We start from the raw sequence: 27,721 nt of genomic DNA on the forward strand, positions 1-27,721 counted from the left end.
TGGAAGATTGTGGGTTCGCTTCCCGGTTCCTCCCTGTGTGGATAGCGCTTTGAGTACTGAGAAAAGCGCTATATAAATGTAATGAATTAATTATTATTATTATTATTATTACATACAGTTTTTGGCTTCAGTGAGAATATATTTAGTGGTAAGAGTATGCCTTAAAATAACTGCTTTCTTTCTTTCTTTCTTTCTTTCTTTCTTTCTTTCTTTCTTTCTTTCTTTCTTTCTTTCTTTCTTTCTTTCTTTCTTTCTTTCTTTCTTTCTTTCTTTCTTTCTTCCAGAGAGGGCCACTCATTGACTAAGGCGATATTCTGATCAATGGTTTCAAAGAATGCGGCACTCAGATCTAAGAGGATGAGGACAGATACACGACCAAGTCATTTACTACTTTAATGAGTGCAGTTTCTGTACTGTGATTTATTAAAGAGTGTAGCTAGCCCCGAAAGTTTGTGTACAGACCTTGTGATTGACTGGCACCCTGTCCAGGGCTATTTTGAGTCTTGTGCCCAGTGCTGCCAGGATATGCTGCTGCACCCCTGAATTGGGTTGAGTAGGTTTGAGAAGGTTGTGTTGTAATATGTTAGAACATAGCTTACTTAAGCATTTTACATGTCACCATGGCCATCAGGTGCAACATTTTCTCAGTATGACATGGAAGCCACCACTTTTGCTTTTTGTGTACTTAAGGCCAGAGTGAGGTTTTATTTAAGATTCCAAATCTTACTCCTATTGCTTTCCAAAAACAACCATACAGCACCAGTGTACTGGTTTGTTTGTACATGGAAACATGAGGTTACTAGGGTCTTGTAGTTTGATCTTTGCACCTATGCCATCTGTCCTTCTTTGTTTTATGTGCATTGTGGGTTTAGTTTAATGAGCCTGACTGGACTGACTTTAATTTTTATGATTAAAAAAAATGGTTACATAAAAGAAGTCAATTCTGGGTGTAGGCAAGTCAGTGATCAGTGTATAATGTCATTTTAAAGATACTCAGACAGCTTATTTTGTCAGACAGTGATAGTGCTTTTTTCTTTTTAATTTTATGATAATAATTTCGAAATTTCAAAAATATCAATTACTCTTTGCTGAAGCATGGCCTTTATGTAAAAGTATAAGGTAAAACAGTAACCAATAATTGCAGCACACCAGTTCTTTTGAAAATAAATCATGCAACAAAGTATCTTAATACAAAACATAATATCAAGAATGAACAGGCCATGTGGTGATGAACATTTTTGAAAAAACTAACATCTAGGAGTGATGGCTCTTATGGAAAATAAAAGTTTGACTGTAGACTCTCCCTGGAAGAAATAGTAATAAACTGAATTTGTCCAGTTTAGTATCCAAGACTGAGGTAAAGGCAGCTGTCTGCGGTGTATCTGCAGTCTTTAGCTGGTGACAGATCTCGTCATCTTTTGTTAGACCCTAAAGTAATAACTTTTTCATCTGTTTTCTTTTGTGACTACTTTCTTTTCAGATTCCATACTGATCAAAAATATAAAATATACTCTAATGTACATTCAAGTGTGCACAAAATCTGCAGGCTGAGTGGCTGTGTATATATGGTGTTCCATCTGCTCTGTTTATTCTGTATATATTCGGTCTGTATCATCTTTGCTTTTTAAAGCCGTTTTTCATCTCGCCTGCATCACCATTATTTCTGCTCCTTCGATGTTTTTTGGCCCTCCATTCATATGGCTAATATAGCTGATTAGAGGTTGAAGTTCACCTCAAGCTTGTACAGCCAGTTCCCCATCATGCCCTCTGTCTAAGCTGCCTTCTGCCAAATGGCAGTATTATTTGAATTACAGTTATTGTATGTAAAATTGAAGGACAAATCCTCTACCTACTGTAGTATTCCAATTTTCAATTAAAATAGGGTTTCTTCATTGTTTTAATGTAAAGAAAGTGGGAAATGTTGTACTCTAATGTACTCATGCTATGATGTCTATATTGTTGTTCTGTTTCAGATGTTTTTTGCCCATTTGGAATTGGATAAAACAGGAGGATTGCTGTTACAGTATATAGAAAATCTGATATTTTAACAGTGAGAAAGACTGATTTTATGTACAATTATTATTTTTTATAACAAAGAGCATTTTTTCAATAGCACTTTTGACCTGCATTTTTAATCTCAGAGTTTAGTAACCATTCTGTTTTGTCTGATACTTTTTAAACCCTAAAACAATGTACACACAGATTGAAATTATTAATTTACCAGCCAGGCAAAGACAGGTAACAGAATAATTAAAAAAAATATTTGCTATCTCTTTCTCTACATGTATCTCCAGTGCCTTTCCTCTTTATCTGCATGTGTGTCTGAACCTCACTTTGCCATTGCTCCTTCTGTCCTGTAAGGGCTGCTTCTCAATCCTTGTCATTATTTTCGAGTCATCACCTCCAGTTCAGTTTTATACTTTCCACCTTTGAAGGCAACTCTCTCACTGTGCGCCTTCACTCCTCCTCATGCATTTTTGCCTCACCAAAGCCAAACTGACCAATCAGATTGCTCTGAGGGACTGACACACAGACCTGAGTGTTTTATTCTTATTCAGAAGATTTTTGTCTTGTAGAGTTATTATAGCTCTCTTCTGGGATAATACTGTTGATGACCTGTAATCATTCATGAAAGTCTGTTGTTATTGTACAAGGTAGCTTACAAATGTAACAGACCCAAACCGAGCCTGATACTAACAGCAACCTCTTTATGCACTTTTTTGTACAATCTACATTTCGGGTATAAAAGTGACATGTGTATTAATTTATAAAGTGCTGATGTACTAGTGTGGTACAGTAGTACACATAATGCATCATAGCTCTGGGATCCTGGGGTCAGCTCTTGTCCAGGCCACTGTCTGCATTGAGTTTTAATATTTTGTCCAGCTACTCCAACTTCCTTTCACAGTTCAATTGCACATTTGTTGTATTACCTCAAAGAGATGTGTCTGCCTGAATTAAAAAATTCTTTAGGGTGGCATTTTGGTTTGATTAGATTTCCCCAAAATTGCTTTTCTATGCTGTTATGATTTATGTGTCCTCCTGCCAGTAATGAGGAATGACATTATCATTTTTGAATTTAAAATGAAAGTGCAGTGTATGAAAGCTTTCAATTAGCACACGCACTGTTTTGTTTGTTTTTTTTTTTTTTTTTGGTTTGTCCAGGAAGATTGTTGGCATGAAATATGCCTTGGTGTTATTGTTGATGCACAAAATAAGTGAATGAATGAGCGCTTCTGAGTGTACCTTGAGCTGAATTGGCATTCGTTTAAGTTTGTTTCATCATTGTTTCAGCATACATCCAATGGCCATCTCATGATCCTGAATGTAAAAAGGCAAAATTAGCTGTCCTGATAGTAATCTGATTCAATTTATTCATAACAGTTAGAAACAAACAAATAAATAAATAAAGCTTATTAGTGTGATGATGCAGGTTTGCTCCATGCTCCCATCACACTGCTGGGACCTCTTGAACCCAACACCGTCAGTAATGTCACCGAGATGAGCTGACATATGAGGACAATTCTCAATTGAAGCCAGGGGGTATTTCCAAAGTGCCAATGTGCTTTTATTTCAAAACAACAAACAGTGTCCTAACAAAAAGTGCAGTGCATCTGGTTTCAATAAATAATCCATAAAAACAAGTGCAAAGTGGGGGTAAAAACAATTATCAATAAATAAATCCATTAAAATCCGAGGTTAAAATCAGAAGTTAAAATGCAGTCTCTCTTATTACGATCACAGCCCACCTCCGTCTCTCATTCTCCCCAGCTCACCCATTGCTCCCGCAGCCAGCAGTGACCCAGCAGCCACGAGCTCCTTTCGGCCAACCTCCGTCTTGGCTGCCTACATGCATCACTGCCAGACCGTCCGAGGTCGGCTCTCCTCCCTTCATCCTTCTCGCTCACGTAGTCGCTCCTCAGATCCCTCGGGAGTACACCTGCCTTGCTCATCCCACTCCAACAGAACATTCAGTGGGGCAAACTAGCCCCTAGAGTGCTACAGACAAACGCTCCTTCGCGGGGCCCCAGCTCGTGCCGTCTCCTCCTTACAGGTGGCCAGATCATACGTTCCAAGACTGTTTTACCTGTCCTTTAACCTCCTTTTTTCCTCTGTCTTCTCCTCGATCGATCTATCCATCCCCCTTCCTGGTGTCGACCCGAATATATACACATCCGCCCGCACCTCCGTGGGCACAGCGCCTTAATCACACGCCGCAGGAAGCCAATGAAGCAATTGAGAACGATCACACCCACACGTGCAAGTGCGACTCGCTCCAACTACCTCATTAACTCCCTGTGGTCGTGCAATCGCGCCCACGGAGAATGACACAGCAATACGGATTTAAAACCTGGCCCTTATTTTTTTGAAGCTGCGGACCCGCTATACCACAATTAGTTCTTGTCATGTCATGAACTACTTATTAATACTGTATAACAGTTTTATTGAACATTTATTGTGGGATCTGATTCAACTAAAAAAAAAAAAAAAAATTGTCAAATGTACTGAGCTTTAGCTACAGTTGTTAGCGCATCTTATAATTGTTTTGAATAAAAGTAATAATTTAAATTATGTTTCAAATTTCATTCTCATATCTTAAGTGGTAAAAGCATTTATGAATAATTGATAATACCACAAATTACAGTGCAAAGAAACTATTTAGCTTGTTGCTGATCTTGCAGGTTTTGTGTTGCCTATGACGTGTATTATTATTTACTTTCCAGAACCCATCATTAACTTCAGGATCCCTGAGGCTGTTATTCTGACAGCTTTTGCTTTTAGTACTCAATTTCCTCCAGCTTTGTGTAAAAGTACTGGACTGAGCATTGCAGGTTGTTCTCTAATGTTTGTTTAAACCCAACTGCACATCTTAATTGTTTTCATTATGATTTCATGTTCTAAACCATCTTGGTAATGGTCACGAAAAATTATGCTAATCTTGCGTGTGTGAATTTAATTTTTCTGTGATTAGGCCGTTTATTGGGTGTGTGCTGGAAGAACCTACTCAGGTTCAGAGTGTATTTAAGATCAGACAAATTGTGTTGACTGCTGTCTTGCTTTTATAGTGGTCATTTTATAAAGTGGCAAGTTATATGCAAGTATTTTTATTGTGATGATGCATCACTAAAGGAAATGTAACTGCCAAGCTTTTCCTCAAAATATTTCAAGTGGCCAGACACAGAAACTTGACACATCGATTATATAGATTTGGTATTCTGCAGTTGTACTGGTTGTCTTATTAAGTATGTCTTTTATGCTCATTTTCCCAGCTTAGCACAGTTGTGTGTGCTCAGGAGACATTTGACTGCCTGGCGATAACAGCAAATCTGACATTCCAGATTAGAAGAGCTGCATAATAATACAGTCATGCACCGAATTACGGCTAACAGAGTTGAGGCTATTCACACTTAACAGCTGAGGGCCATAGGAAAGCAGTAGGGTAATAACGTTCTAAAATTGCCAAAACCAGATGTAATCATAAATCTATCATTATTATTATTATTATTTCACAGGTTCTCATATGTTTTCATGACTCTTGTTTAGATTGGCGCTGCTCCACGTGGCTAATTCTTATGTATTCTGCCTGCACCACCTTCCACACCAGTATTTCTCAACTTTTATGGTCTCGCACCCCAGTTTTGGCTTTTTACATTGATTGAAGACCTAGTAGTAGCAATTGAAAACCAACCGAATGAGGAAACAAGCGCAATTGGTGGTTCCCCTTGGTGAAATGAGCTCACTTTGAAATTGAGAAACATACCATGCTGCGCTAGCAATCATTTTGGTGACGACGATGCGGGTTGCAACCCAGTGGTTGAGAAACACTGCCTTACATGGAACCACCATGCGACCACCGAGATATGGAAAATGATTTCTGCTACTTTGTATTGGCAGTTGAAGTGCATGTGTCAGTGGCTCACACCAGACCCACAGAGCTTCAAATTCAATGACCTGTACACTTTGTGATTATCATACAGCCAAATGGTTGGTCCCAAATAGAGCTGTAAATTGGTGCATGACTGTACTGGCAACCCATTTTTAATAATTTCTGACTGAGTTGTCAGCATTTGTTATTTAAGTGTTTTTTTTTGGAAAAGTGGAATTGTCCAGTGTATATAGGAGACAAATGAGAGGAGGGAAAAAAGAAATAATATGAAATAAACAGGAAAAACAGCACATTTTCCTCTTAAACATTTGTTTGCCATGGTTTATACTGCACATTTTTACAGAATAAAGTCATTTGTTAATGTTTAAAGTATTTTTTTTCTGTTTAATATTTACTTTCAGATTTGTGTAAATGTCTATCAGTCGTATTTTATAGTATAGTACAAATTTAAACAAGAAACATGACCAGTATTGAGTGTCAGTTTTCAAATGTAATATATGGTTAATTGAAAATGCCTCTTTTTCTTTTTTATTATTATTTTCCAGCAATATGTAAGGTTAATAAATGCATGTACACCTGCTGGTATTCTAGCACTCAACTTCATTGCTATGTGTTTCAGGTGCCCCTGACCCCACAGCAGGTGCTAGTGTAGATGACGAGAATTGCTGGCACTTGGATGAGGAACAGGTGCAGGAACAAGTTAAACTCTTCCTCTCACAATGTGGTTACCATGGATCTGGGAAGCAGCTCAACCTGCTATTTGCAAAGGTATGTACTGTTAAGGGGAGAGTTAGCTGAAGCCCAGCGCGGAGAGATGTGCCCTCTCAGACTTGCTGTCAGCACTGGAAAATGACATTTTACTGAATTAAATTCAGCACCTGAAATGCCACAATACATCACTAGTGGGAAGAGCTTTTTAAAAATTTTAATCCTGGGTTTTTGACCTTCTGTTCATTAAATGCCTGAATGAGTATTGAGCCTCACACAACCACAGGTTTGTTTTCCTGTTCTGTTGCTGAACATCATCAGGCTGTGCAGCCCCCTGAAGTGACTGAACAAAGTCACTTGATGGATAAAAAAGAAACACACATGACAGGAATCACATTTTCTCCATTAGAAGGATTCTCTAGTTGCTACCCGTTTTATCATCAACTGAATGTAAATCTGAATCGTTTTCAACATTTTAACAATATGGGTGAATTGTTTTTGATGAAGATCTGCTATAAATGGAACTGGGGATAACTATAACAGGATACCTATAACAATATTTGGTTGACAATTCAGAGAAAAATCTGTACGTATTCAAATTAACCTAAATAATATTCAGTATGGAAAGCTAAAATGTAAAACCTAATGCACTGATTGTTACTTTTACACTGCATGCTTTTGGTTGATTAGTATTACAATGTTAGAATTGACTAAAATAATGCATTACTTTTTGTTTCTGTGAGTGAGCGATCTGAATGAGTATAACTCTGGCTTTTTACTTGTTTTTCTATTACTGCCAGTTTGTTTTTTTAAGTTTTTTCATTTGGTGTTTTTTCAAACCTTTACATTGCACAACATGACTACATTTTTCATTCTGACTTTCTGAAAATTCCTCTGTTTGTTAAAGGTAAAGCATTTCAATTTTGTGTACAAAATTTCTTTTCTCTGTCCGTGACAGCCTTATGTGCTTTGTGAAAACAAGCATGGCTAATAGTTGGCTTCATTCTGGTATGGCATGCAGTAGAACCTGACAGAAAAGTCTGACATGTTTTCAATTAAAATTTAATTCCAAGCATTAGACCTGTCATGTGATCCTTGGTACTTCCCAAACTCCAATTCTGAAATAGTGTAGGTAACATATACGTTTTCTTATTACCACCTTATCTTGGCTTCGGTCCCAGCCAAGTTCTGACATAGTATCAAGTGTATTTCTGTATAAGTCAGTTATTTATTTTCTTTAATTATATTAGCAAAAATATGGTGTGGGGCACTTGTAAGTGCCACCCCATCTCAGTACAAAATAAGTTAAATTCATGTAATCATATGGTATTTAACAACCACAGTACAGCAAAAGAGGGTTTCATTATGGAGAGAGCACCTAGTATCCAAAAACACAGGAAACCATATTTAAAGCAAGGCCTCACTGCCCCACTGGGTAAGGTGATTATAGGTTCTTTGTCTCTGGCTATATGGGGGTGGCTCACCACAACCTTCCTGTGTTAATCTCCAAGTACCCCTTTCCATCACTTGTAGTCACTCTTTTTCTCTCCTGTATTCTGACCTCACGGCTTTCCTGCCATTTCAGATCTTTTCCCAACATGCTTCATGAATCTGTTCTCCATGTGCCACTAGGAGATGGCCTTTAAGGTATACAGTACTATCCATGGTTTACTTCCTGGTAAATTCTGCAATCAGAATTCTGCACTGAAAATCCTTGGATCATCTCAAGATCTATCTGGTGTTCCTAGGTATCTCAGCATCCACAAATTCCAGTTTCTGAAGTTAAGGGCGAGGCATCCTTTGTAACTTTCATGCTGTCTACACTGTTCCTTGTGGAAGCTGCTTGTTACCAGCTAGTGCCTTTGTGGAGCTCTGCTGGTCTTCTGCCAGTTCCCCATGACCTCTTTCACACTTCATTGCCTATTAAACAAATGGAACATAAACCTAACCACCTTCAATTGCTGTTTACCCACACAAACACTTGACAGGGATCTCAAATCACCAGTGTTGTGTTGTTTTTTAAAGTATGAACCCTACCTAGTCCATCCTCTGTCATGCCAGCCATATGTCCCCACTGATCCTGGCACCTTCTTACCAGCCAGGCTGTCTGTTACAAAATAATACAACATTCTATTACCCTGAGAAATGCAATATTACATTCTTATTTCAAAGTGCATTCATCATGCGACATGCATACTCTTAACAGCGATTGCTGATGCATTTTGCAAAGTAATTATTTGGCTTTATTTTATTGCTTTTAGCATTAGCATTCTGCTGAAACTATATTTTCTGGTTCTATTGTTTCTTGCAAACTAGGTTGTATTGACTTGTCATTCAAACCTCCTATTAATGCTTGTATTTTTTTCAATCCATATCATCATAGCAGTTTAGCTTATTGAGAATATAGAGCATAATCTTTTGAGAATTTTAAGTGTACTGTTATTTCTGAATAGATAACTTTAGAGGGGGTATTATTTTCAAGAAGGCACAGTCATGTGTCATAGACATGCATTCCCTGTCCTGCTAAACATGTAGGCTGGAGGCATCCTAGCTCAGCCAAGGTAGTGCCTCAAAAGCCTCTTTCACATTAGCACAATATTTGCCGGGATCAAAGTGGTTCTGGATTAGTTTCAAGTTTAGGTGGTACTGCGTGTTACAATTTTTATGTATTTCTCATTCTTTAATGTTTTCAACATAAAACTTAAGAGGGAGTAGTTAGGTTGGAAAATCTGGGTTGTAAAATCTCCTTGCTTCTCTGCACAATAGAGGATATCATTCCCTCTTATTTGTGACACATTTATTCACAAGAATTTGCCCACTAGTTACCTTTTCTCAATGAATCAGAATGATAGGACAATTGGTTTAAAACAGAAAGCAGTCTTTAATATACAAGTAATATGAAGAACTGCTGTCAAAGAAGCATAAACCAAAGAACCTACCATAAATATGAATACTTCATTTTGTTGCAGTCTGCTTTTCTCATGTCTGTGCATTTGATTACCAGGTGCGAGAGATGCTGAAAATGAGGGACTCCAACGGTGCGCGAATGTTGATGTTGATCACAGAGCAGTTCATCACAGACCCACGCCTTCCTGTGTGGAGACACCAAGGGACCACCATGACTGAGAAGTATAGGCATCTCTGGGATCAGTTAGGTAAATACTCCAAGCACACACTCTTGTTTTGTGTTATGTTAATGCTTTTTCTGAACTTTTTTGCATACCCCTGACTCACTGTATAGCTGGAAAATGTTGTATTTATTTATTTTTTATTTAACACTTTTTTCTTTTTTCATTACTGCCTTTTTTATTCTAATATAGAGAACTGTACTGTGTATTCAAATGAGATAACATGCAGGCACAGCATGATTAAAGTATAATATAATATTTTTAAATTGTACAATGTAAAAGATGCAACTAAAACTGATAAGCAGTGATATTTCATAAAGTAAGATGTATGTTTTTTTTCTGCAAGTGATTATTTTTGATTGAGTTCCTGTATGCAATGGTAACGTATGGGTAGTATGTTGTGGTTTCACAAGTGTTTGAATAAGAAAGTTCATATTCATGCCTTTGATTTATATTTAAATAGTAAAGATGAGGTACAGTCAATATCTACTGCAATGAAAATTGCACTGTTGCAGAGCCTGAGCACTGAAGATGCCAGTAGGGGCAGATAAAGGAAAGGAAGTGAAAAATGCAAATCATGCCCTGCAGTATAGAATGAGCTTCTCAGCAAAAGGCATTACTGATTTGCATTGCATAGAGTTTCGGCACATTTATAGTAATGTAAATGTTTTATGAGGTTAAACATATCCTGGTTACAATGCAGTGCCTTAAATTAGAAGTAATTGTATATTTAGATAATTCACTCAACAAGTAAATCGTCATTATCACTTAGTTAATAAGGACCTATGAAGTGAAGCAGATGACAGGAAATAGGTACATATGACTCCTGCAAACACAGCAAGAATGATGCCTATTTGATTAATACAAACTGGCTTGCTGCACCACACTGCCTGCCAGCTCTTCAAGCTAGGGACATTTTGTCAATTTTGGCTTGGCATTCATTAGCCAACACAATAACATAAGCTTTATTCCCTCCATGCACCAGCTGAGTAATGATCCTTTCATTAAAACTTAAGCAATGCTTTCTGCAATGCAGGCTTTCAGGGTAATTGAGGGAAAGAATTCGGGAAGTGGCTGCATCAGAAAAAATGCAGATCCTGGGGAAAGAAAACACACGTAAAAATCATAGGTCTGTTCGGATTATCCTTGATGTCTTCAAATTGTGAGTGAGTGCTAAACACTGTAGAGCTGAGAGGCTGTGTCCTTTAAATAAGTGAACTGTCTTGAGTTGTATAGTATGAAAATGTACTGAACTAAAAGTTGTTTTTTTTTTTTCTGAAAAATTCTTACAGGAAAACCTTACATGGTAAAATGGATTTTATTACTGTAATAAATACTTGTGCATTCATATTCTCATTTATCCATTGATTTATATGGGTCCCTTTTGATTTCCTCGAGTGATTATTGCTGCCTGTCTCAGGGCATGTTGTTAATCATGTTTATTGTACAGGGTGGAGGTTTTTCTGATTTAGCTATAATGGTTAATTTAGGAGTTTTGCAGATTCTCCACTAGTGCCAGGGGCAAGGAAAAGCATACCTAATGTCGATGGCACAGTACGCGACTTCTAGTTGTTGGATATGTCAGACTTGCGACTGCAATTTCTGATCTCATCACTGGACCATGTCAATTTAAATGATTCGTATGGTTAAATTATTTAATTTCCATATTTTTTTCCTCTGTTGCAGTCATCTCTATTATAGTTTTTGTGATCAAATTTGTATTAGTTAAGTAAAGGTCACAAGTAATAATAATAGACAGGAGTGAACATTCACCCCACTTGTTTAATCACCTTAGTCCAGTGTGGGCAAGTAAAGCCCTGAGGGGAAAGAAAAAAAATTACAAGAAAATGAGCAAGAGCTCCCCTCAGTAAGACCTCAGACAGAATTTGTAGAAGTCTGCTAATGTAGGATACAAAAGCTGGACATAGTTCATTTGTGCTGCAGATAATTCTAATATAGTGAGATTAAAAAAAAAAAAAAAAAAAGGCTTTTCAGAAATTCAGTGATTTTTGTAGGATTTCCAGAAGGGGGCTAGTGCCAGTTTAGTGGCAATCGTACCCAAAGAGAGGGGGAAAAATTGAGGGAAGAAATGAATTTTGTGAGAGCATACCAAATCGCTAAGACCATGGGACACTTCCAGGTCTCTTTGCTAAATATTTAATAATTCATCATAAATAAACATTTCATCGCAAGGCTTATTAACACAAGGTGAAAACAAAAATGGGTTAATTATTCTGTGAAGTGGTTTATTTTGGCTTAAGCAAGATTTTCCTTGCACCTTCCTACCTACCAGTGCCACCTGTAGTTCCTTACCTCAGCTACGGACAAGAATGTGTCTTAGTACTTTAGAACTCAGAAAGTTTTAAGGACGAGGGAATATGGAGGATACCTTGTAAGCAGCAACTCTTGTAATGTAAATTTGTATTCTCTTATCTGAAAGTTGACTTAGACAGGTAGATGTGTAGCTACTGCCAGATTCATTCATTGAAATGTCTTTGTGGGAGAGTAGGTCCACCTTTTTACTGAAATATCTTTTTTGTTTTATTAGATTTTGTAAATACAGAAATTAATTTCCTTTCCAGAATGTTATACTTCAGAGTGCCTCAGAGGCCACTATTTGGAGAAGTTGAAATTGAACAAACTTTGCGTCAGAAATAATATTGTATTGTTTTGAGCATAGTTTCTTAAATTTTGGTTTCGTGGGTTGCTTCCTATTGGGTTTTACTGGGTCATGAGTCTCAGTTGTATTCAATTGGAAAGGATTGTGTACAGTTTGCGGAGTGTCTCGCGATTAGTCTACGTGGACAGTTTAAGGAATTGAAATGTCAATTACTCTGCTATGATTGTGTGTTGCAATTTACCATATGCTGGATAGGTGACCAGTGCTGACCAGAATGACTGAGAGAAGGATTGGGTTTTAACTTGCAGGGCAGCTCTGAGTTTTTTTTTTTATTCAGTGACATGATATGGATAATACAGTAATCTTTGTTGAATTAAATTTTGCTGTCCACCTGATCCAGGTTGTCCTAAAGTGGAAAAAAAGCAATTTAATTAATTTATTTGGGCATAGCTCCAAGATAAGGGTGATATCCACATGAAGTAAAGTTTTTCAATAACAACTTCAGCATAAATTAGTTATAATAATTTTTTTCATGCTCATTGAGTTTTTAGGTAATAATCCTCAGACATGCCAACTTATTTTCAGCAATGGAAACATAAATCCTAAGAACTGCTATTTATATTACTCTTGATTGCACATAAGGAGGCTCAACCCAAAATCTACCAAAATGCACCATTATGAGTGTTTATAAAACAAACTAAGTTAGGTGGAACAGTAGATAATGCAGAATCAGTCAAATCATTACAGATGGTACTGGCCAGAACACTGACGTGGGCAGATTTGTTACAGATGAAATTTAAGGTAAATCATTGTCAGGTGTTACACATAAGAAATAGAACTGTTAGATGCAAGTCAAAGGAAAGTACACTTAAGCTTTACAACACAGTGGTAAGGGCTCATCCAGAGTACAGTTTCCAGTTTTGGTCTCCATATTGCTAAAATAACTAGAAAACAATAAAGCAGCACTAGATAAAATACAGATAAGAGCAACTAGGCTGATTCAGAACTGAAATGTATAAGCTATGAACAAAGACTGAATGAGCTGAACCTCTTTCAGTTCAAGAAAACAGAAATTCAGAAGTGGACATGACTGAATTATTTAAAAGTATGGAGTGGAATTAGTACACTGGTTTCCAGCTGTTACTTTAAAATAAACTCTTTACCAAGAACCTACAACACTGATGAAAGCCTGAATCTCCCAGTCATTCACTAGTCAAGTGTCCTGTCGTCACTTCACAAGCTTGTTCCTGTGAATACATTTCCTCTGCATGCAGAGTGCTTATTTAATAGAATTTTAGTAAAAAATGTATGCGTTTTGCATATTGGTAGCAAACGACTGGATTACTTAACATGTCAGTTTTGTGACATAAGTAACGTGAGATTTTTTTCATCGACATTTCAATATTGTTTGCTATGGTGCAGTGTTGGTCTCCAGAGACTTTTATTCAATCAGAAAGTTTGTTATCTCTGTTCTCCAAGAAAACATGAGATTAAAATATTTCTCAGCCACCACTACAAACTATATGGAGTATTCCTTTGAGGCTGATAACAGTCTTTAAATATTCACTAGCTATGTCATTCTAAAATTACATTTTATTTAGGCAATACCAGGGAAAGGGACTGCTGTTACTTTTACAGTTTGAATACGGAATCTTTTCTGCAGTATCAATTAAAACTAAGCCTTTTAGCCAAAAAGGTACTCATTGACCATTCTTGTTGGAATGGTTATCCTCTGGCAAAATTGGTTGCATTTATTTGAACAGATTGGGTAAGAAAATGGATTGATGGAATATTCAATTGATGAGAAAATTGCCAAGGTTTCCACAATATAATATTGTCATAATAATTGGTCCTCAATAATATTTTTCTTATACATACCAGAATGTAACTGAAGCCCTGTTGGGTTTCTATTTGTACTGTTAACCTGTCATTGAAATTTGTCAGTTTTGTATTTAGATTATGTATTCTTTTGAATATATTAAAATATGGGTTAATAATTCTGGGGATTACTTACTTCTACATTACCATGTGAGGCACTTGACACTAGGAGACCATTAATGCACAGTTTTGACAATAGTTTATTAGATTAATCTAGCATTGATTGGGATTTATTGGGTTATGGCACTGATGGTAAACCAGCAAAATGAGTATTTTTTTGGTTGTTAAATACTGATAAATGTTCTATTTTAATTAGTTACAAGGAAGAAAATATCTTGTGATGCTCCTCATCTTCCTCCTATTTGTTTTTAAACACTTTTTGGAATGTTTTCATTTGCTTACACTTCTTAGTAAACTTTATAGCTGACCAAGACAATGATGAATCAAGTGGCAAAGCTACCATCTAGGCCTGAATGTGGTAAGCAGTTTTTTCCACACAAAGTTTTTTACAGAACCATTGTACATGACAGGAGGAAAGAGACCCATACTGGAAAGTACGTGCACCAAGAAGATCAGATTCTTCCTCTTCAGATGAAATATAAATCGACCGTATCCATTGGAGGGGAGAGAGCATCATATCAGCCAGTTGAAAGAAAGGATGGATATAGACCATAGCAAAGCCTCTTTTTCCAGAAGGAAAGGAGGGCTGTTTCTTTATTGACAATTTATTAGACTTTATCCAACCAAATATACAAGGTTCTATAAGCATGTTGAGTTTGAGGTTTCAGTAATATTCCAATCTTCCATGTTGTGTAATGTAATGCTGGCTGGAGATATCTGAACACATTTACCACTATACACACGTCTCATTTGAGTAAGATGTCTATTCTCCTGTGATAGTGATTGCATATTGGAACTTCTCTGTCAAGGTTTCTTTTCCCTCTAACAAGAGGTTGTTAATATTTCCCCTAATGATCTACTGAAACATGAACATATGATTTTGTATAAAAATTTCTGTAGCCATGCTAACACGAGTAGTTGCCATTACTTTTCTTACGTGAACAAATAAAAATTGTTCACAGGTATTTATATTATTAAAATAAAGAAGAAAGAGATCAGTGCACCATCTAAGGGATATGAGAAGCAGTGCATTTTTGTATGTGAGCGCCAAACTGTATAAAAAATAAAATAAAATCATAAGCTTATGATATAAAAATAAATAAATAAAAACAGTATTTATGTCTCCATTTTATCAGTGATCTTCTTATCCAAAATATTGCAATACTATGCTGTGTTGACTTATTTTTTATCCCTAACTTTCGTTTCCAAAAGAGCAAACACATCTCCAGAATGTTTAATTGCATATTAAATAAATCATTTTTGTCTGAGAATTATCCTTGTGTCAGCACAGTTTATGGTCATTTATGGCATCATTGATCAAATTTGAACTTACCACCTTGTAGTTTCCACTCCAACTCTTCTACCTTGTCTATAATAGAAACGTATAAAGTGGATGGACCCCATTCCTTTACCAAGCTGGAAGAGAGGTGTGGCATACCCTGTCCCAGCCAGGAGGCTGACATGGAGGGCCTGTGTGGCAGAAAAAAGTAGTGAATGGACAATATGAATAGTGGAGAATCCCAATTGGAATGGCTAGCATTTCCTTACCCAGCTGGGAGGCCAGAAGAAATGAGGGACAGTGCGAGACTGCTTCCCATGTGTATGTCATCCCCCAGTACACTAGGTGGCATCATCTTTTTTGGCAAGTACCTGTTTCGACACCCACCATGTAGCAGCGGAGCTGTGGTTTCACAGGGCTGTGGTTGCCAACAGGTGGAGCAATTAGGAGGTATTGTGTTGAATTAAGACACTTTTGAACCCTTACCTGGAGTCACAGTGGATGTGCTGCATTTGCGATAACCCCTAGTGGCCATAACTGGAATAGCTGGCAATTTACAGATTGTTCTACACCATCACTGGAATTTGTGGGTTTTCTTACCTTGACTTCACATAGAAGAATTAATGTTTAATATTACAACTGATTTACAAAAAGTTTTGCTTGTGGTAGTAGCTGTCCTCTGTACAGACATGTCCATTTCGGGTACTTGCATTTATGTTCTTATATTTTAAAATGCTTTCTAATATTACAAATGCTTGAAGTATTACTCCATCATGTATTAGCTACTTATTAAATGATTTGCTTTAGCATTCTGTATGTCAAAAGAATTAAATACAAGTTGTGCACCTGAACAGTTGTACCTCTGACTGGTGAACCACAACTCTCTTTCATTATGTGTCTGGTCAAAGCAGACACTCGGTGATTAGTCTTTAAAGTTCTATTTTAGACTTTACTCGTTGCCCTTAAAATGATAAGGAGATATTAATATGTCTGCTAAATGAAGAGTTTCAACATAGTAGTATGTTCAGCAATTTTGCCTGCAAGCGGTGATGCATTTTCTTTGCACGCATTAGTGAGCTGTGAGAAACTGAGCCCAGTGCAGTCAAGCTGTAATATGAATTTGTCATTTTAATAGAGTTTCACAGTATTTCTTCCAGGCATATTATACGCACAGTTGTTCTTGAATGGGTTTATGCATGCCTAAAAACGTATTTGTATGTGTATGTATGTTTGAGAATTTTAGTTTCAATTTTATTTTCTCTGCTCTCATACTCCTTATAAGTTATGGTACTTTGTCATAAAGCATACACATGCATTTTAACACTCTCTTATAATAGCATACTGTACATAGAGATAGATTGAACTTTATTAGTCCCAAGGGGGAGGTTTGGCTTTTTACAGAAGTTCAATAAATAAATAAACAAATATGCACACACATATTTAGATCATTTAGAGCACACCAGATTGACTAAAAAAGGTAAAGGAAAAAAAAAACTTGGTTTTTACAGTCCCAGTGATGCATTACGCGGACGCATTGCTGTTGGTATAAACGAGCCCCAGTAGCGTTTCTTGACACATGTCTGCTGAATAATTTGTTGGCTGAAAGTCTTCAGTGTCAGTGTGTCTGAGAGAGGATGTGCAGCACTGTTCATAATGATAATCAGTTTTGTTTTAATTCTATCCTCCACTACTACCTCCAGGGGGTTCAGAGTGCAACCAATAACTGAGTCTGCCCTTTTAATTAACTTGTTGATTGGTTGGGCCTCTCCTGAAGTGATGTTACATGCCCAGCACACCACAGTGCATAAAATCACACTGGCCATCACAGAGTTGAACAAGATGTGAAGGATGTCACACTTCAAATTAAAGAAACACAGTCTCCTAAGGAAAAAGTGCCTTCTCTTATATAGTTCCTCAGTGTTATATGACCAGTCCAACCTGTCATTGATGTAGACCCCCAAATACTTGTAGGAGTGCACCACCTCTACATCCACTCCTTGAATGGTGACTGAAAATAGAGGCTCTTTGGTGTGATGAAAGTCAATAACCAGTTCCTTGATTTTACTGATGTTAAGATGCAAACAAAGTTTTCAACCTGACTCCTATACTTTGTCTCATCCCTTTATCAATACACCCCATAAATGCAGAATCATCTGAGAATTTCTGAAAGTGACATGACCTGGTATTGTATTTATAGTCAGAGGTGTACAGAGTAAAGATAAAAGGAGACAGGACTGTTCCCTGTGGCGCTTCTGTGTTGCTGACATCCATATTAGAAACACAGTCCTTGAGTCTTACAAACTGCAGTTTGCTAGTCCATCACCCCTGACCCCACAAGCTCATCTACCTGCATATCCCTTAGCTTACCCATTAATAGGGAGGACTGGATGATATTGGAAGCAATGGAGAAACCAAAAAACCTAATTCTCACAGTGCTGCCAGCTTTGTCCAGGTGAGAATAAGCCTTCTAGAGCAAATGGATAAGTGCATCCTCCACTCCAGTCTTTTTCAGAAAGACAAACTGCACAAAAAGACAAATCACCTCATTTCTTTGGAACAGGAACAATGCAGCATGTTTTCCACAGCAGCGGCAATTTCTGGATCTCTAGGGACATACTAAACAAGTGATAGAGGACACCACAAAGCTGGTCAGCTCAGGCCTTAAGAACTTGAGGACTGACTCCATCTGAAGCTTCTGCAGTTGTCTTCTCACTTGCCCACACTGATGGTCAGAGTTAGAGTCGTCACTGGCCATTCCATTTGAAGTGGTAGGAGTGGTTGATGTGGTAGGGATGGAGTGGGAGGACTGGTCATTGCAAGATGGTGACCGTGGGAGGGAAAATCTATTGAAAAATTGGTTCAGGATGTTAGCTTTATTCACTTCCCCTTCTAGCACTTGAGCTTAGCATTTACATTTATGTACAAGACTTTGACAATATTTTTATTCATTGTCCTGCACAACTTTTCATCCCTGATACTGTCCAATTTTGACAGTATATAAAGCACATATTCATTTGTTCTTTCAGTGGAAAGTCTGTAAACTTAGAAATTTCCTGTCTAATCAGGTCAGTTATGTTTTTCCACTGCTTGTCACACAGAAAGTTGTTTAATAACTACTGGCTGGTTTTGGTTTGATTTAGTTTGGGACATTATAACAGTGTTTCTCAACCACTGAGTTGTTACAGGTTGTTGTATTTGGGTGCACAAGTTAGTTGTAATTTGGGAGCATAATATTTATCTCCATTAGTTTCTGCGCTCATCACGGAAGACCCCCAAGCCACTCTTGACATGCACACTTGTCTCATCAGGCCATCCAAAGCTAAACCCCAACTTATGGTTTATGAATAAACTTGAGGAAAAAAAATGGATTGCGAGACCCTAAAGGTTGAGAACCACTACATTATAACATTAAACAATTTCCTTTCTGAAATTCACTTCTTATTTATACAGTGCCTTTCACAAGGAGCACTATGTTAACCAAATTTAGAGAAAATTACTATTTTAATGTACCTCTTTAAAAGAAAGTTTGCTGGTGCTTGTAAGGCATAATAGCTAAAGTGAAAGTTGCAAGATAAAACTATTTTTAAGTGTGTCATTTGCAGCTTCTCTCTGATAAAGAAGATGTTATTTATTCCTTTATTAAAGTATTTATTTAACACTATTTCTTGGATCAATGTACATTACTTAAAAAAGCTACTCTTTGGTTAGACCTCGGTCTTCCACAGCCTTCACTGAGAAATTGGTGTTCAGAAAATGGCAGGATAGATTTTCTCATTATTTAATGAAATTAGCACAAAGGTAATTGCAAGTAAATCAGACTGGTAAACACAGAATATATTTAGTAGTTCTTACTTCATTATGCAATTTAAACAGAAATATTAAAGACTGGAAGAATGAAATAGCCATTTAGTGAAATCCTAAAATGTGACATATTTCATGGGAATACCATTGAAAGATGTGTAACCCTCTTTATGAAACAAATAAATAAAAAATGAATACACTGCAAAGCAGCCTTTTGTTTCATGCACTGTATAGGGAATGAATCCTCAGACTTGTCAACCATAAACCAAGCCATAATTGGAGCAGCTACTGTTATCAAAGCTGGGCTGTTCTCATGACAGCTTAATAAAGCTGAAACTGTTAAATGAAATCCCCAATGTTTAATCTGATGAAAGCAGTCAGGTAGAAGAATCTAAGATGAGTGTCTCCTGCACAGCGGAGTGACGGAGCCCCAACAGCTTGTCAACACACAGAGATTACTGTAACAGATTTATCATCTCTCCCAAGATATTGGCACCTCCCACTAGAACTAAATTGCTTCTTTGTTCAAATAGTGCACATTTGCTAACAAGCATTTGTTTGCACGTTTTCACAATTTATGTCATATTTTTGTTGATGCTTCAATAAAAGAGAAAGAGAGAGACAATAAAGATATAGATTTTTCCTTTCCTTTTCATACAGAAAAAGATTAGCTGGAGGCAAACATCTAGTTTCGTTTGGGAGACTGCAGAAGCCACATGCATCTTAAATGTAGTGCCACCGTGGGCCACACATTGAATAATACAGAGATGGCAAGTGCTGAGTCAGCAGCGGCAGGGGCAGCAGCAACAATGACAGGAAAATTGGATCCATTTCGAAATAATAAAATCTCTGCTTATGTACAAACAAATGCAATAAAGTTTTCGTTTTAATGCATTTTGTCAGACCTGGTAAATCTGCTGCTTGATTTTAATCTGCGCACAAAAAAAAAAAATAGGACAGGGCTTCTCTCTACTGACCTAATTATGCATGAAGCGAGTAATCCTCTTGTTGTATAAACACTAGTCTGTAAAAAAGATAAGTTTGGCTCTGGCACCTATTCTTTATGGTCAGAATTAGACATTTTTTAATAATGTGTATTAGAGCTTTTTCTGGAACTGGTTATGCAAAGTGGAAGCACCCGTCTATACATTGCAGGATTCACATGGATTACACATAGCTTATCAAAATGGTAGAGCCATTGAGTTAGTCTAGACTGTATTTAGAAAATGGGGAAAAGCCTTTTGTTGTGCATTTACTTAATTGCATTTGGGCTGTCCTAGCATAATTTATAAATAAATGTGGTTATTTATTGCAATTCCCTTATATATGTACCCAAGACAAATATTAACTGTCTGCATTTGGATAGTTAGATAAAAGCAGTCAACTTTTATCTATTTATTTATTTATTTTTCTTCCCCTGTTACTGCAGGTAATCTATTGCACTAATCAGACAGGCAATGTGAAATGCATAGGGAGTGATTAAACTATCATACACAATGCAATCGGCATGAAGCACATGTCAAGTCTAATACATCAAAGTTTAATTCAGCAAATAGAATGAATTAAAGCACTAATAAAACATTCTATTGTCGTGGACTTGGACAGCCTTGATGAAGAAAACGCCTCCATGTTTAAATCTGCCTGGCTTCTGTGAACATAATGCTAAAGTGAACGTGAAAGAACGAAATTTCATAAAAACAAACAGCTGACAGAGTATTTTGCTTTTCTGAAAATTACAGAATATGGGTTTAAAAGATAGATTTGAAGGTAGTGTGCAGTACTGGCTAAGAAGCTGCTTTTGAAAGGAAGGAGACAGCAGGTCCTCACTGTGTGACCACAGAACAAATTGATAAACACTGCCTGTGCACCATGTTGCATTCAAATCATCATTATAAATGAAAGCTAGCCTTCTAGTCGCTTTCCTAGCTGGTTAATTTAGGAAAAAAGAATTTTGATTGATTGCTGACTGTGTCATCATGTGTTATATTCATTTCTACGCCACAAGAAAAGGTCTTAGACAGCTTAGGAAAATTAACAGGGTCAGCTTGGAGTGAGGAATTGCTCGTCCACAACTTTCAGCCGTCTACCTCATTAGATTGAATTGCTCTTATTATTATTTTTAAGCCTTCATATTACGTTATTTATTCATCAGAATGTTGACATGTTTAACTGAGCACCTATTCTTCTATTTTAAAATAATAAGTTGTGCACCTGTGAGAAAATCTACCATTGCTGCCAACACTTAAGCCCTCATTATAAGGGCCAGCCAGATACAAAGAGTTTATTGTAAGCATAGTTCTCAAAGAAGCTCTCCAGAGGAAAGGGAAACACATTGCTCCTGTAAAGCAAGAAGTGGCTGGTGGCTTCACACGACAGAGTTTTCATGAATTCAGAATTTCCCAAATACTAAAAATAGTGACTCGCCCTTCACAGCAAAACACTACTCATAGCACATGGATCCTAACAAGTGCAATGTGGGACACAACAAAAAAAAGAAAAAAAACCAAACATGCTTTTATTGGTTGCTATAATAATCATTCAGTGCTTTGGTTTTCCATTACTTTTTCTGTGCTGCACTGAAGTAAATAGTGGAATAGTGGAAATGCTTATCATTTTAGTCCTCTTTTTGTATTACCATCCTCATGACGTTGTCTACAAGAAGCAGTCATCCTAAGTTCACCTGCGAATGTAATTTCTGTTTTTAGTGTTTCATATCTTTAAACCTTTATAATTAATTGAGCCCTCTAGCTTTAGCTTGTCAGAATATCACATTTTGGGTCTGTCTACTAAACAGTAACAAAAGAGCCTAGTTTAATTTTGGTTGACACATGCATCAGTATCCTAAAGTGTGGTGCAATTCAATAAAATATTTTGACACTTAATTGCAAATCTTATTTACGCCATTATGGTACAACACTTTTATTTCAGTTCAGCTTGCTGTAACCATTCTTTAAATTGATAGCTTTATGCATTCAGTCATTTCTGACTTTTGGTGACTATCTGGACCAGCTTCCCCTATGCCTTTCTATCTTGGACGGAATCCCTTAAATGCTGTAAACTCATGATTATGTCATCCATCCATCATCCAACCCGCTATATCCTAACTACAGGGTCACAGGGGTCTGATGGAGTCAATCCCAGCCAACACAGGGCACAAGGCAGGAAACAAACCCTGGGCAGGGCCCTGCCCACCGCAGTGATTATGTCATTTTTGATGGTATCCATCCAGTATGTTCTTTGTCGTCCTAGTCTCCTTGTTTCACTGACTTTTCCAAGCAGAATTTCTTTCTTTAAACCATCGACATGCCTCACACATTCAAAATAAATCAGTCTTAGTACGGTGATCTTTCCTCACAGATTGACGTCTGTTTTGACGTGACTTTGATCTCCTCTGTTCTTAAATTTAGCCGTCCACGGTCTGCACAGCTTTCTCCAGCACCATATTTCAAACACATCCATCTTGTCTGTCTGCCATTTTCAAAGTGCAGCTTTCACGGCTATACGTAGTGATGGGGAACATAACGGCAGGGACAATTCTGCATTTAGTTGCATCATTTGACCTCAGCGCCTGATTCAACACATTGGTCAATTTTGGATCAGAGGAAAATAAATCATTAAATGCATGCAATTTCTTCACTGTTGATTTTTATCTTTAGCTTTTTTGGTTTAAATTAGTAGCACTAATTAATTAATAATGTTACTCGCTGCTCAACAAGGGATGGACATTGTATAGCTGTTAACAGCGCTACCTGACATGTGTTATGGGTCATAGGCCCACACTGTCTTTATGCAGTTCAAATACCGGTACTCTCCTTAATGTTTTGTGGATATTCTTCAGGAGTTCTAGTTTGCTGTACTATCTCAAAGACAAAGTATTGGAACCTTTCATGATTTTATGCTTTTTTGAATTTTGAATTTTTCATATTGAATGCATCCAGGACTAATATTAAAGGACACAGCTATCACAGTGTGAAAAAGTAATTACCCCCTAGTTACATGAACCCAAATAAGTGCGTAATTCGAGTCAACTGATTGAACAAAGCCAGGCTTAATTTGAGCCAGCCTGTCTCAATATAAACCTGATTTATTTTGACCCTTACCTTCAAGGTTAAGCTGGCAACAATAAAATTCAACAAGCACACCAGTACCACAACCAAAGGAAATTCTTGGGGGAAAAAAAAAAACTTTTGCTTTTGGTCAGTTGTGAAAGTGCTGCAAACCCATGTCTAAGGCTCATGGACTCCACTCAACTATAGTGAGCCTTATTCTCCAAATGGAAAACACTTTCCAGGGGTGTCCAGCCTGCAAACAGCACAGTGTAAAAATCATCCATAAAGTTTCAAAAGGGTTCTAAAAAATTCTAAAGCACTGTTGGCTTTTTATGCCTTAGCAAAACTCAGCGTTTCTGACTTTACAATCAGAAACACACTGGGCAAAAGTTGTCTTCATTGGAGAGTAGCAAGATGACAATGTGTTAACAACAAGAACATTACTGCTTGTGTCTTATTTGCCAGGAAGCATATGGATAATTACCCTGTCCCTTTGACAGAATGTTCTTGGGGCAGATCACACAAACATTGCATTTCTCGGATGACATGGGTCTCATTTTATCTGCCGTAAAATACAGCATTCCATTAGTAAGAACATTATACCAATAGGCTGTATGATCTGGCATAATTAAATGAATCATAAATCCTCAAACTTCTTACAGAGAATCTCAGGTCATCTGTCCGGCATGTAGTAAAATGCAAAAATAAGTCTACATCAGAATGAATCAAAAAAAGCAACATTAAAGTTCAGGACTGGCTTAGTGAAATGAGCAGTTCATGCTTGAAATTCTACCACTGTCACTAAAGTAAAAAACAGATCTGCCTGAAATTCCCCCACAACAATGTGAAACACTAATAGCTGAATTGTACAAGGCATTTTGTTGCATTCACTGCAGCTGAAGGTGTCTGTTACTTTTTCACACTGTACCAGTGCTGTGCTGGGTAACATTTTTCATTCAGTAAAATATTCAAATTGCTTCTTAATTCAAATATCTTTTATTCAATATTAATTATGTTTATAGACATATGTCAAAATGTACAATAACTGAGGAAAATTTTGGGAAATTTTTTCACAGTACTGTGTGTTAGATTAAGTGGGAACTCTACTTGGGCCAGGTGTGACTGAAAGGCCAATTGTGACCTGCAATGAATGCACTGGCCTTCCATTCTTAGTTGGTTCCTTTCTCAACCCTTTGATGCTTAGACTTCCCTGTGATGAAAGATACTGGTTCAAATTATGGATGTTCAGAATGTTAAATTAACCACAATGTCAAAGCACTGTGTAAAGTAAGAATTAAAAAAATGAAGTGAAGAACATTGACAACCATTATGCAATTTAGAATTAATTGATACAGAAAAGTGCCAAACTAGCACAAATCCCTTCTCAAGCACAGCTTCATTTTTTAGGTATGAAATACCAAATGCAGCATCACAGAACCAAAATGCTATGAGGATGAGCAGAAAACGCATTTCTGAGTACAAAACAGTGACAACTTTTAATAGTGAAATTCCCTTTGCTTGGTTCAACGCAGGCCTTGTTAATCTATAAAGATTACTCATTTATACCAGCAGTCATTTGTGTTTACTGTCACTAACAACTGTAAGGCATGTGACACCTGAAAGACACTTAGATTAGATTGTAAGAACAGATTTTCAGAATAACACACATGTAATTGCAACACTCCTAATTTTTGTTATTTCAAACAATATTTTCTTGTATCAAAAACCTTTTGTTTTAAGAATGATTGTAATGGACATTTATTCAGATTTTTGTAGAATACATTTCTGCAGTTAGGTAGGAATTATGCCTTTGTACACTACAGTACCTACAAGTGCAGCATTTCCATTAATTCGGCATGAGACACAAAGTATCTGATTCTTTATAAGTAGCATTGTGATGAAAGGTGAAAGAAATAATATGGAACCTCCCTGGTAAAATATACATAAACCCAATACATTTATTCACATGGATAGCATGTAATAGGTTTATGGGACCTATTTTTTTTTTTCTTCAACAGTACGGTTGTCCAAAAGCTCTGGTAATCTCTGTTTATACATAGGGAAGTTACATTTTTTTAAATGTGCGGAATAGTAACAGTTCTGATTTGAAAACTGTAAGCTCTTTTGTAACTGGATTTTAACATTTTTTACATTAATATGATAATTGAATTAATTTAATTCTAATGTAGAATGAAGTAAATTGCTCATGGTACTTATTAATGTTTTGAATTGTCAGATAATTATCCTGATTAAAGGGAACAATGAACATATTTGCAAGAAGGTAAAACTGCTATTTTACTTCATTTTTAGCACAAAGAAAGAAAAAAATTTTAAAAGAAAAATGAATTGCACTTTAGATGTGGTGCAGCGTAACACTTTCTGAATTCTTGTTCTGAAAAAAAGAAACCCTGGAAAGCTTTGTAAAAAGACCTGTAGTTCTCACGCCTTTCATTTTAATAATATTACTGCTAATAGGAAATGTGGAATGTGAAAATTATGTCCGAGTGGCTTTTTGCACTGAATGCAACTGTTAGGCAGCTGCATCAGGGTAAATCTCATTCTTTTGCTGCAATTTGTGAAAGTGCAAATTATGCTTTTATATGTGTTCTTTGTTTAATGTATTAAAAAAAATCATTTTCCTTAAACTCTGCCTTGGTAAAATTACTGCTGCCTACTTTCAGTTTTCTAAAAATTCGGATCATTTAATGACCACATGGTGGTAAGGTGGTTAGCACTGCTCCCTCAAAACTCCAGGGACCTGAGCTCAATTACAGCCCAGTCGCTGTAGTTTGTGTCTTCTCTCCTTGCTATTTTCAGGTACTCCAGTTTCCTTAATAATAATGATAAAACATTTTATTTATATAGTGTCTTTCCCATGATCAAAGCATTTTCTTTGTGCTAAAGAGCCAGGAGTATTATATATGCCCATCAAGGATTGATAACTACATCACACGTGATGGTGACATAAAACATGACAAGAAAAAGTTGCTTAAATGGTGACCTGAATGGTTATTTTACAGAAGCTCTTTGTTATGGAATTCTTTTAAATAAATGTTCCAAAGTCACTCTGCAAACAGTTATTTCTGTGTGCGTGTGTTTACATCTTGCCTGAAGAAGGGTCCTGAGTTGCCTCAAAAGCTTGTTTATTGTAATCTTTTTAGTTAGCCAATAAAATGTGTCATTTTGCTTGACTTCTCACTATAAACAAGATAAAAGGACAGCTAACTTGTAGTAAATCATTCAATAGACTGTGAAAAGTTACTAGGAAAGATATAAACTTAAAAGTACACAACTTATCCCATGGTCCAACCTATGCTGTCTTTTATATGAGGCTAAGAGAAACCCTTTGTTTTGTGATAGCAATACAAAGTTCAAATGTGTACATACTGTGTGTCTGTATATAAATATGTATGTGTATATGTACTTTACATATACACATTTACTTTATATCTGTGCATACATATGTACAAAACTGGTTTTACATTTTATGTAAAGATATAGAAAAACTACATAAAAATAATTTCCTTTACATAATACAGTTGGTACAGTTGCTACAAAATAGGGAATAAACCTTAATGAAAATCCTGGAGCTTAATCCCTGTGCTTAAATTTTATATTTTGTTGTATTTCTAACCTTGTGGTATATTTAAAGTATAATTGTGAGGTAAGCATATATTTTTTATCATCACAGCTTTATTTACTTTATCTAATGGCTGAAAAATAGTTTTTTACTCCTCCAAAGTAGTTTCTTTTTCATTATCATGACAAGGCAATAGAGAAGTGGATACTTTAAATAATTTCTTCTGTCTTCATTAACATATGTTTTATTTTAAATGATTAATTCCAAAGAAAACAGTTTATACTTTTGATTCTTGCTTGGGTCACTATTGTAGTTTGCCTTTTCTCTCTTTCAAACAGAAAAAAATATCACTAGTGTATTAAAATTTGCAGAAATGTGTTATGTTAAGTTTACACTCTGCAGACGTTATGTTAACATTATTGAGGTTAGAAATTTAATGAAACAGGCCAAGAATTGCCCAAATATTTATAAACAAATGCACTTTACAAATTATGACACCAATCTTCATCCCCCGCTTGCCACTCTTGCATCCATAATTTCTAATATATAAAGCTGAATGTATATTTTTCTAGTATGAAATTCACATTACTAAATCCATCCAAATTTTGCACAGATTCTTCATAAAGGAAGGCCATAGGCTACGTTTAGGCCATAGGCTATGTTAGGCTGCG

The 27,721-nt window shown here is 36.6% G+C and overlaps 1 protein-coding gene across 1 annotated transcript in view; it reads left to right on the forward strand.

Annotated features, from left to right (window-relative positions):
- zswim6 (zinc finger, SWIM-type containing 6) overlaps window positions 1–27,721 on the forward strand; it is a 228,064-nt gene that overhangs the window by 143,555 nt on the left and 56,788 nt on the right. Inside the window, exons 3-4 of the mRNA XM_028805456.2 lie at window positions 6,507–6,655; window positions 9,600–9,750. Of these exons, the coding sequence (XP_028661289.2) occupies window positions 6,507–6,655; window positions 9,600–9,750 (300 nt within the window). The remainder of the gene's footprint in view (window positions 1–6,506; window positions 6,656–9,599; window positions 9,751–27,721) is intronic.

The sequence above is a fragment of the Erpetoichthys calabaricus genome, chromosome 7 (genome assembly GCF_900747795.2).
Source record: "Erpetoichthys calabaricus chromosome 7, fErpCal1.3, whole genome shotgun sequence".
Taxonomy (NCBI): domain Eukaryota; kingdom Metazoa; phylum Chordata; class Cladistia; order Polypteriformes; family Polypteridae; genus Erpetoichthys; species Erpetoichthys calabaricus.